Source organism: Gallinula chloropus, assembly GCF_964237585.1.
Source record: "Gallinula chloropus genome assembly, chromosome: 2".
Taxonomy (NCBI): Eukaryota; Metazoa; Chordata; class Aves; order Gruiformes; family Rallidae; genus Gallinula; species Gallinula chloropus.
This window is the reverse complement of record NC_140086.1, coordinates 25,276,198-25,287,206: the sequence shown is the minus strand read 5'-3', so window position 1 is coordinate 25,287,206 and position 11,009 is coordinate 25,276,198. Positions and strand designations below refer to the sequence as shown.

General features: G+C 42.6%; 1 protein-coding gene across 3 annotated transcripts in view; it reads left to right on the top strand.

The window, feature by feature from the left end:
• Positions 1 to 47: 47 nt before the first annotated feature.
• The window catches only part of PTDSS1 (phosphatidylserine synthase 1), a gene marked incomplete at its 5' end in the record, with an annotated part of 29,840 nt that continues 18,878 nt past the window's right edge, over positions 48 to 11,009 (top strand). For all 3 annotated transcript variants that reach the window (XM_084280421.1, XM_084280420.1, XM_084280419.1), the window contains 4 exons: positions 48 to 226; positions 5,610 to 5,701; positions 7,252 to 7,296; positions 9,469 to 9,593. In XM_084280421.1, coding sequence (XP_084136547.1) covers positions 48 to 226; positions 5,610 to 5,701; positions 7,252 to 7,296; positions 9,469 to 9,593 — 441 coding nt within the window. The remainder of the gene's footprint in view (positions 227 to 5,609; positions 5,702 to 7,251; positions 7,297 to 9,468; positions 9,594 to 11,009) is intronic.

The following is an 11,009-nucleotide window of genomic DNA, read 5'->3' as shown; positions in this document are numbered from 1 at the left end:
CCTCGGGGGGAATCAGGGCTGTACTGGGGCGAGGGGAAGGGGTCACGATGGCGTCGTGCGTGGGGAGCCGGACCCTGAGCAAGGACGATGTGAACTACCGTCTGCACTTCCGCATGATCAACGAGCAGCAGGTGGAGGACATCACGCTGGAGTTCTTCTATCGGCCGCACACCATCACCCTCCTCAGCTTCACCATCCTCAGCCTCATGGCCTTTGCATTCACCAGGTGTGTGGCCCCCGGCGCCGCCGCGGGGATCCCCTGCCTCTCTTCCCTGAGCAGCACGTACCCGGCCCTAAGGGAGTTCCCGGGATGGGGAGGGGGCTGGGGCCGGTCCCCCGGGGCCAGGACGGGCAGCACGGCTCCATCGGGCGGTGGTTGGTGCTGGGGGCGGGTTGGTAGCGGGCCGTGACTTGCCGTACGCTGTGCTGGCAGGGGTGGTGTTGCATCGCTAGCGAGCTGGAGAGCGCCCTGCCCGGGAGGCCCTCCGTTGGGCTAGCGGTTCTCCTCTCCTGCCCTGTCCCCGGGGAACTTGTTGATCGTTTTGTAGCTCTTTGGTAAAGTCTTTACCAAAACGAGTGGGTGTTTCAAGCGGTGGCCCAAAACGGCTTTTATTAGACTATCGAGAAGCCCAGCAATGACATCACTCCAGTGGACAACTTACCAAGCCTTTGGTGGACAGGAGTGGCTGTTTGGTGATGTCCTTTTGCACAGCACACTTTGGGGCCAGTCACACGTTGGCTTAGGCCTTGGTACTGATCCTGCTTAGCCACAGCTTTTCTCCACCACCGCAACAGCCCTCTGTGGACTTTGCTGCTGCAGTTGTTCGTGGAAATAAAGCCAAGAATGGATACAGTTATTTTCAGGAGCCTTATTTGTAAGCAGAGGGTATGGCAGCACAGTCAGAAAGGCGTCTTGCAGTATTTTTTGGTTGTGCCTACTTTTTATTGCCTCCTGCTGAATGAGGCTGTGAAGAGGATGCTAGCATCATCCTTCTTTCAGCTAAATCGTGTGGTCTCTGGGCGAACAGTGATTCCCAAGGGGTTTTGACTGAATTTTGCATCGTGTTTTGGGCTCATTTGTGACATTGTAGGTACACAATCACAGGTTTCAATAGCCTTGCTGATTAAACTCTGCAGTTGACAGAACATCGTTATTTAACCCTAGGCCTGATGTACAATGTGTAATCTTGTATCTTCTTCTAAGAATCCAAAAGTAGTTCTTCATCAGCTATGAAAATAATGGTCAAGCCTGAGTTAATTGGAGAAAGGAGCATAAGGAAAGGTATAATAGTGTAGCTGCAGATGGTCAGAGGTGTGCCTTTTCTTGTTTCAACTTGTGTGTGGCCCAAAGGAAGATATTTCTGGTGAACGTATCCCTTGTTCTGCTTGGGTAACAAGATCTAACAAAGCTAAGGTAGAGTGTCCCAGGATCTCTTCTTAATTCTTATATCAGGGATGTGTTTCTGTGCTTTGGTACAATTTTTAATTAGAGACCTTTGCTACGAGTGCTGTTGCTGTCCTGTCTTTCCCTGTCTGATTACCTTTCTCACGGTTGGGTTGATTTGGGTCAAACTTGTCAGTTACTAAGGGTTTCTCATTCTGACACCATTGTGAAGGACTAATGGAATTGATTGCTCACCTTTGGGGGAGGAAGCGAATTTTGCCATTAATTCTTGCCATTAATTGCCATCCAAGCAGAGGATGAGCCAAGCTGCAGTTTCAGAACCATAGAGTCTTCTAGGCCCAGATAATACTGCTTCACTTGTGGGATGTTTGTACGCATTTTTCCAAGAGGACTACTAGCTTTTCTTTCCATTTGTCTTGCTAGCTTTTTAGTGCTGACTTCTTCAATTTAATTTTCCCTGTCTGCTCTGCCTCACTTCCTGTGTTAAATACCCATTGACTTCTCTTTACCTCCTCTCTGTTTTTCCACTCCTCTGGTTGTGAAAGCTACCCTGTTTATTTTTTTTTCTCCTCCCCTTATGCTATGCCCAACTGTCAGAGGAATTTCTTAAATCTCCAGGGTGATACCAGATTGCTTCCTCTGTTGCCTTTTTTTTCCTGTGGCACTACCCAAACTGCATGTATTCTTTTGAGAAACCATAGGGGGAGGAGATAGTTCCTGCATACTTACAGTATGTGCTCCCAGGTCTGGTCTTTCTATTCCCATCAGCTTATTGCATGGAATCTTGTATTTCCACCTTCTGGGCACAAGGTGCTTAGACTTCCCAGTAGGGTGTGACAAGTGATTCTTTGCTTCCTCTGTGCTGTCAACTGTTCCGTAGCTCTCCAGGTCAATTTATTAGCAGGGGATTTTCTATGATACATTCATACTGATGTTGTTAAATACAAGTTTTTATTTTCAAGAACTTCGGCATAGGCAGAGGAAGTTCTGCTTCCCTTAAAGTCTTCCTTGTCTCTTCTGTAATTGCTTTATATCAGAAATATGTGAGGGGTTCAGATTAATTGAGGAAGTGCTTTTCCCTTGGATGTATCAAGCCATAATGTGGGAGCCTCCCTCGGGATCCCTGAAAGCAGTTGATACTGTTCTTTGAGCTGACACATGGAGGTGAAACTGAACTTCAGATAGCAGTAATCTTCCGGTGGCAATTATAATCATCCAGGAAAAGAAATGTGGTTTTAACTTCTCCATGTTTAAGTGAGGAGTGGTGAGTATTCTGTTGTAAAAGCACATCCTTCTAGTGCTTTTGACAATGGCTGCAGCTGCCTTGGCTATTTCCTGTTGAATGAGCCAGAGACAGGCTCCTCTGCTTCCAGGCTGTGCCCTGGAGCCCAGGCGCAGAGTTGCTCTAGCTTTCCCTGTCCTCTTCCTCCCAGGGTGAGGGATGTGGCCTTCTGTAGCCCGGAGGCAACCAGCAGGAGGGCAAGTGGGTGCTCCAGGGCTTATTTTGTGGAGAGCATCAACAGGACTGAAGAATGTGCGGGACTGGTAACTGCTGGTGTGAAGTCGCAGGGGTTTATGGAAGCAAGAGTAAGACCTATGAAAATGTAGAGCTGTTGTCTTTCGGGTCCCTTAATTAATAGTGTTTAATCAACTGGATTATTTTGTAGTTGGTTTTATTTTGGAAGTTCATGGAAGATTCTTTTTTTTTCTGAATGCACTCTAAATTTAGTGTCCTAGCTGTTTTTTCCTCAGTTGAGTATCCTCGTTTCTTTTTTATTCATGATGTAATAATTTATTAGTTTATATATTTTGGAATATGCTAGAGTAATGTAGTGCTCTGGAGCAAAGAAAAGAGCAGGAAAGAGGAAAAGGTCATGCTGTTATGTGCTTTGTTTTTTTAATTATTATTTCTTCTACAAAAAGCCACAGAATTGAAAAATACGCTGGTAAAGTGGGTTTAAATTGAGAGAATTTTCGTCTGTCCTCCCACACAAGCATCAGAAACCTTGTTTTTTGCTGCATGAATTTCAAAGTCAGCATTGAAGTTCCTAAGGCTAAGTGAGGAGATGATTTAGCACATTTTCCTGATTCTTGTGATTTTGTCTTTCCTCCAACAATTACTTTGCTTCCCTGCTTCTTCTGGCATTCCCCAAAATAGTTCTTACAGGCAAACACCATAGTTCTTGTCCTAACTAGTGCACAGTAGCGTCTCACTGACTCCCATCTGTTTTTACCTGCTGCTGGAGAGAAGATTGGATGTCTGTCCCTTTTGAAAGGCATCCACAAGCCACAGTGAAGTGCCACCACCACTCCCTTGGAGTGACATGCAGTTTAACACTGCGTACAACATCCTCTTGCTTACTGAGGGAATTGGTGCCAACATGACTAGGACAGCTTTCCTGGAGCTGAGTAGTGCTGGGAATCCTGACTTGCGAAGGTTGAGGACCCTTCAGCCCAGTTGGTGCCACAATTAAGTGGTATGATCACAGCGTCTTTCACTTCTTTTTTGGTCATGCTGAGCTGTACGGTGATGGGACTAGTAATCTTCCCTCTTAACAAATAAAGAAAATACCCAATTTGATGGCACCAGTGACAGCGTGTGTCTGTGTGTGTGTCATTTGCATATGTTAAAACGGGAGTATGGTTTTGCTGTCTGAGCTACTGGAGCCTGAAGCTCTGGCTGGGAAGCTCACTGTATGGCCTGAGGGTCTTGAGGTTGCCAAGGGTGCCAGAGTTAATCTCTGGAGTTTGTGGTTCATAGCTGGTGTGAAGTTTAAGCCTGTGCAGCATGGCTGCTGGAAAAGGCCTCACAGATCTGTACTGAGCTGGTTTAAAAACAAAATGAAGTGCTGTGGGGGAGCCCCTCAGGCCTGCAGAGAAACCATTCATGTTTAATGTACTTTTTCCTGCCATACAGTTAAACCAATACAGTGCTTAAATGCCTCACAGTGATGAAAGTCTGCTGTGGAGCTGTTAAGGTTCAATTTTGAGGGAAAGGGAAATAATTTGGCAAAGTGAGAAACATTTTATAACTACAGCAGTATCTAATGTGGAGTGCACTTACCCTGTCACAGATCCTTTAGTGAACCATCCAGAAATATGACAGAGGCTCTGCCAGGAAGAACTCTATCCCCCTGTGGTTTGCTGGGAATTTTTTGGTGTTGTGGGTTGGGAATACATAAAGGAACATATTTAAATTGATAAGTTGACCCTAAGTACATAAAAATTACCCAGGCAGTAAAACTTAGTTTTGAATTGTAGTGGGTGATACGTCATGAAATATTAGCTGTGCATATTACAATAGTCTGAAATCTATTTCTACTTGTGTTACTGAAGTATCCTAGAAGCTGACTCTTGGTTAGAAGACTTGGGTGGGCTTTTTTTTGTTTGTTTTGTTTGGGGTTTTTTTTGTGGTGTTTGTGGTTTGGTTTTTTTTTTTTTAATCTTGCTGCTGTACACTATATTCTGCCTGCCTGAAAAGAAAGAAGAGCTCAGTCAAGTTTGCTTGAAACCGAATTCTTAGGTTTGTCTTCTGGCCCTGGTGAGCAATAGCACAGGTAATACCTTGTGATTTACTCAGGGCTTTGGCTTAATAGATCTATTAGCAAGTTGGTATTTTCTTCAGGTGCTTTTAAGTTTTGCTGATTTTTTCCATGTGTTATGTACAGGTTCTAAGCAATGTAATGGTTATTTCCAAAGGCTGATTTTAACCATTATTTACCCCCCTCTCTGCACTCACCCCAGGCATTTGGCATTGGGAACAGCCCAAAGGAAGCGAAGGGGATCCCGGGCAGCACCAGAACAGCAGAGGGAAACTTAGGAATTGCACTCAGGCTTCCAGAGTTTTTTGTCTAGGTCTTTATTTGTTGTGTAAAAGCACTTTTGATGATGTTTCTATGAAGATTGAAGCAGGAGGGTTGTTTTTTGTGTTGAATTTAGTTGTTGCTTCTGGTTTGACTTCTAACAATGCTTACGGCTCATGTGTATTGATTATGTGTTTAATTCTCTTGTGAGAAGGGACTACACAGAAGTACAAAGTGAAAATCATTCAGTGGAGTTATTATCTTGACTTGATACATAACAAGCATACTTATTTCTTATGTTAATTTCTATGTAGTCTTTATTTAAATGAAGTGATGTCTTTAGAACCTTTTGACTTCCTCTTTACAATGTCCTTTAACACCGATGTTTTCTGTCTCTTCAGGGATGATTCTGTCCCAGAGGATAATATTTGGAGAGGTATCCTCTCTGTGATTTTCTTCTTTCTAATCATCAGTGTTCTAGCTTTTCCTAATGGTGAGTAGGACTTATACTGTTAATACTTCACTTGTTTAACATGTCAAGTTCCCTTTATTGCTACTATATTTATTTTGATTTCTATTAAAGTCCCACTTTTAAAAGTATTTTTTTTTCTTTACTCTTTTTAATTTCCTTTATGTTGAGGAATAGTCTAAAAATGGGTTGTAATCATACTGAGCAGAGATAAAGGTAAAATGTGGGTTATTTATAGCTTCGTATCTAATAGGGAAGTCTAGTTTTCAAAATCAGTGTCTCTATTTGCAGGTGTGTAGTTGCAGCTCAGATTGCTAGGTAATGATGTTTCCAGATCCTTCAACTATGTTTAAAAGGAGACTGAGTCAGTGTGTTTTAACAGAAGTGTCATTCTGCAAATTCTCAGAGGTGTATCACCTTACCAGAAGCTGGTGATAGTTAGAAATGATCAAAATCACAATACAGAGTAAAAACTGCAGTTGCACAGTAGAAATTGCTCACTTGGACAAAAGTTTTGGTAATTGTGGGAGAAGCAGAAAGTGCAAGAAAGTGGAAACACTTCTGTGATGCTAAATTCTGTGGAGGAAATGCTGCCTTCCTGGTGTATGTGCTTGGTTTTCTAATTTATTCTTTTATTTTTCATTTTTACTTTTTTACTTATTGCTGTCAGTAAGAATGTGATTCTCGGGTCCAGTCTAAACTGTTTCAGGATTGGCAGCATCCAGGAAAGAAACGGTGATTGTGCTTAGGGCAGCTTTGTAGTTCAGAGCTAGGATGCGTTTTTCCCATATTTTAAAAGTCGTTAATCCATACATTTCACAAAGCACTGAGGTGCCAGAGAAAAATGAGCTTTATGTATGCAGTGGTGAAAGAGCAGGCCTCAGTGTGTGCTGAAAATAGTTGTTCAGCCACTTCTTGCAACCAAAATGTGTGATTCATGTTCAGATGTTTTCTGGTTTTGCCAGGCTTACGCTCTCTGCTCTTCACATTGAGAGGTTTTTAATCTTAATAAAGTCAGCTTAATCACCAGTTCTAAGGTAAATCACACTGACACTGCTGAAGAGCAGCGGTATCTTGCTGCCTGTCAAATATGTGATACCCAGTTGGGAAGTTTTGGGAGGCCTGTTTGCTGACATTTCACAGCCATCTGAAGGCGAAGCACCATGTTCCTTTGCTAACACAAGGAAAATTTGTGTTGGATGACTTTATTGGGAAGAAGCTGTGTGAGAGCTGCAGTCTAGAATCCAGATCAAGACATCCTCAGGTGACACCTAAGCAAACAGCATATTACTGTTCTGGAAATAAAAATAAAAAAATAATTGAAAATTTGGTCTGCACCCTTCTAACTGACAGTTTCCTTTTCCCTTCTGAAATCTGCTGTTACCTGTGTGGGTTTTTTGGTTTGATTTTGGTTTTGTTTTTTTAATGAAAGCCACAACTTTTGGGTATATTGCATATTTGATGGAGAACAGATCTGTGCTCGTGCCAAATCCTCATATGAGATATATTCAAAACTACATTATGTGGTTCTTATTGACACATCTTCTAATAGGCTTTTTATTTCCTGTCCACAGGCCCCTTTACACGTCCCCACCCTGCGATATGGAGGATGGTATTTGGTAAGTTGAAGTTGTGTTTCTGAGTTTTTCGGTGCTTCTGCAGGACTGGGTGTTTTAACTTCCAGATGAATTGAATTGTCAGGAAACATATTTGTGCATCAAACTGGTGTGGATGTCACTTCCCTCCCACTTCTAAGCAGTTGCTTATAATCTGTTCATAATTATGTTTGGGAGTGTCATTGTAGTTACTGTGCCTCAGGATGGTGTAAATTAAATCACCAGAAAGGGTTCATTCATTCTGACACTGTATCAATTTTGTTTTGTGATTACTTCCTCCACACCATTCTTACTGTCATCTCTTCTGACCCCAAAAGGTTTGTTTTTTTTTTTTATAGCTATTACGTATACTATCCAACTTCTAAGTAAATCCAATTTAATAGAGTGCTTCTTTTTATCAGTGTCAAAATATGCTACTACTTTATATGCTTATTAAATTGAATCTTTATATATCTTTATACATTTATTAACATTCTTTACACATGTATATTCATCTTCTTAACTTAAAATTTCAGCAAAAATACCTGTAAATATTGGTTGCATTCTATATTAACTACAGAATTTACTGAGTGAACTCCTGTTCTTCAAACATCAGAATTACGTAGCAAAAACATAAGGAATTTTATTTTAAAATAATTCAGGGGTCACAGAGCATATCTTAGTATGTAGGCACATTTGCAGAGAATTGGACATGCTTGATTTAAAAGCTGATGTGTTTCTTTTTAAGAGGACCGAATGTTTTTCCTGCCACCTCATATAGCTAAAAATAAGTAGCCTCCCAAAGTAGCTGATTACTCATCTGTTGACACTGAGAAGATACTGCTGATTAGATAGTACTTGTTAAAGAATCTGCAGCTTCTGAAGTTTGGGAAACACAGGTACTGCTCACTTCAGGTTTCAGCAAATGTAAACTAAAAGGTCATTGTCAGTGTGGATACTGTCAGAGCTTGGCCCCTTGTACTCTTAGGAAAAGGCTTCCTCCAAAATCAAGGGCAACATTTTTCCCCATGTAATAATACTGCTGCTTCTGGCACGGCTTATGTAGTCCTGCTTGAAGGCTCAGACCTGTTCAGTAGATGAAAGGCAGGAGGAGTGTGTCCCTAACATTTCAAAGTGCACCCTTGCCTGCAGGCTGTATTTCTTGTAGTAGTTTAGCATCCGTTTAGCTGATGTGTTGTTAGGATGTACTGCAGAGGACAGTGTGTATACTTTCTGTTCATGTGTGTGTACTTGAACAGAAGTACTTCTCTAGCAAGCACTGGGATTAATAACATGTGAATTACGGTTATAGTTCAAAATATGTTTTTAGAACTGCTGTAGTTTATTTTGGATGGCAGATACTAAGTTTATTCACATTAATCTTTTTGCCTTCCATGGTATTGCTGCAGGATGCAAGTAAGTTTCAGTGCTAGACTATAGAAATGATATAGTGTCTATACACTTCTTCCAAATGTGGTCTTAGATATCTATGAACTTGTGAATAATGTAATGTGCCCAGTAGCAGCTTCACCTACATGTGCATCTACACTTAGGACTCTTCTTGAAAAAAAAAAAATCTATATTCAGAGAGACACAGTATTTCCAAATGCAGCAGTGGTTCATAATTTACTATTATTTTTGTCACACCATTATAATCTCTAAAAGCTTCAAACAGCAATTGTTCCAGAGTAACTCAAACACATGTTAGTTTATATCTACTCTTTATTGTCAGCATAGCTCAGAATTGCCAGGTGGAATTATTAAATTGATAGCTATGTTGAAATCTGCATGTAGGCTTAGGGACCTGCATTAGCAAGACCAAGAATACTTAAAGCAAAGGGACAGAGCTAATCCAGCCCTGAGGTATCCTCGTGTATCTATAACTGAAAAGCTTCCTGATCACAGCCTTGTACTGCTCCTGTCTAAACTGATTAGACTGATTTTGGTTTGGTTGGGTTCACGCAGTTGGGCACGTATCACTTGACACAGGAGGTGATATGAAGGGCTGAGTGCTCAGAGATTACCAGCTGACTTGTGACTCTTAAGCTTTTTTGCATGTAGCCACTGTATGTAGAAAACTGATTTGTGCAGACTGAGCATGTGTAGAGCAACAGTTTGAAAGCAGCTTTTTGGAATCTCTTGTGTCCCAAGGAGTTTTGTGAGTGAATGTGATTTTAAAGCTGAGTCTTTTTGCAGGTCTCAGTGTGCTCTATTTTCTGTTCCTGGTGTTCGTGCTCTTCCTTAACTTTGAGCAGGTAAAAGCAGTGATGTACTGGCTGGATCCTAATCTTCGATATGCCACAAGGGAAGCAGATATTATGGTATGTATCCATGACACTTTACTGGATGTTTTGGCTACTTTAGCCGTGTTTTACATTAGTGGGACAGGATAGATCTGAAGTTGCTGGCATGAGCAGTGCAAGTCTGTGCCTATACTTGACAGAGTCAACAAGCCTTTTCTATTAATTATTTCTTTACATTAAAGTAATTGGTTTGAAATGGTCTCATCTGCGTTTTTTTCTAATGCAGATGTTCAGATGAGTGTGTGTCATGGTTTTGCCCCAGCTGGGAGCTGGGTACCACACAGCTACTTGCTCTTGGGGGTGGGGGGGCAGGGAATTGGGGGAGGGTGAAAGGGAGGGAAAAGAAAACCAGAAGAAACGAAACCTCACAGGTTGGGATAAGGACAGTTTACTGGGGTAGCAGAGAGATAGATATAACAATAATAGGGCTTTATAGCAAAATGTATGAAACTGGTGCTACACAATGCAGTTTCTCACCCAACCACACAACTCAGGCCATACAGCTCAGAGCTGTCCCGAGACTGGACCGTCCCCAAAACCTGCGCATTCTGGAGCTGTGGTGCTCCTACCCCTACCAGCCCCCCTTTATGCTGACCATGACATAATTGTCATGGAAGAGCCTCTTTGGCCAGTTTGGGTCACCTGTCCTGGCTGTGTCCCCTCCCAGCTTCCTGGACACCCCGACCTTCTTGTTATCAGGGCAGTATGAACATCTGAAAAGTCCTTGACTGCTTGGCAACAACTTGAAACATCAGGGTGTTATCAGCACTGCTCTCATCCCGACTCCCAACTTGGCATTCCACCCACTGCTAGAAAGAAATTAACTCTATCCTAGCCAAAACCAGGACAGTGTGCAGTCTGGAGAGTGAGATATGTTTGCACTGGGATGGCTTTGGATTCCTTTAAATAATAGATACGAGCCCTGGTACTGAAAATAGGCTTAGCAAGATAGTATCTAAATGAGGCCTGCTTGGTAGAATCATAGAATATCCTGAGTTGGAAGGGACCTGTAAGGATCATCAAGTCCAACTCCTGGCTGTACACAGGGCCAGTCAAGTCAGAGCACGGGTCTGAGTGCATTGTCCAGACGCTTCTTGAACTCAGTCAAGCTCGGTACTGTGACCACTTCCATGGGGAGCCTGTTCCAGTGCCCAAGCACCCTCTCAGTAAAGGATCTCTTCCTAATATCCAACCTGAACCTGCCCTGTCACAGCTTCTTACGATTCCCTCAGGTTCTATCACTGGTCACCAAAGAGAGGAGATGGGTGCCTGCCCCTTCACTCCCCCTTGTCAAGAAGCCACAGACTGCGATGAGCTCTCCCCTCAGCCTCCTTTTCTCCAGGCTGAACAAACCAAAGGACTTCAGCCTTTCCTTGTAAGACTTCCCCTCCAGACCCTTCACCATCTGCATTGCCCTCCTCTGGACACTGTCCC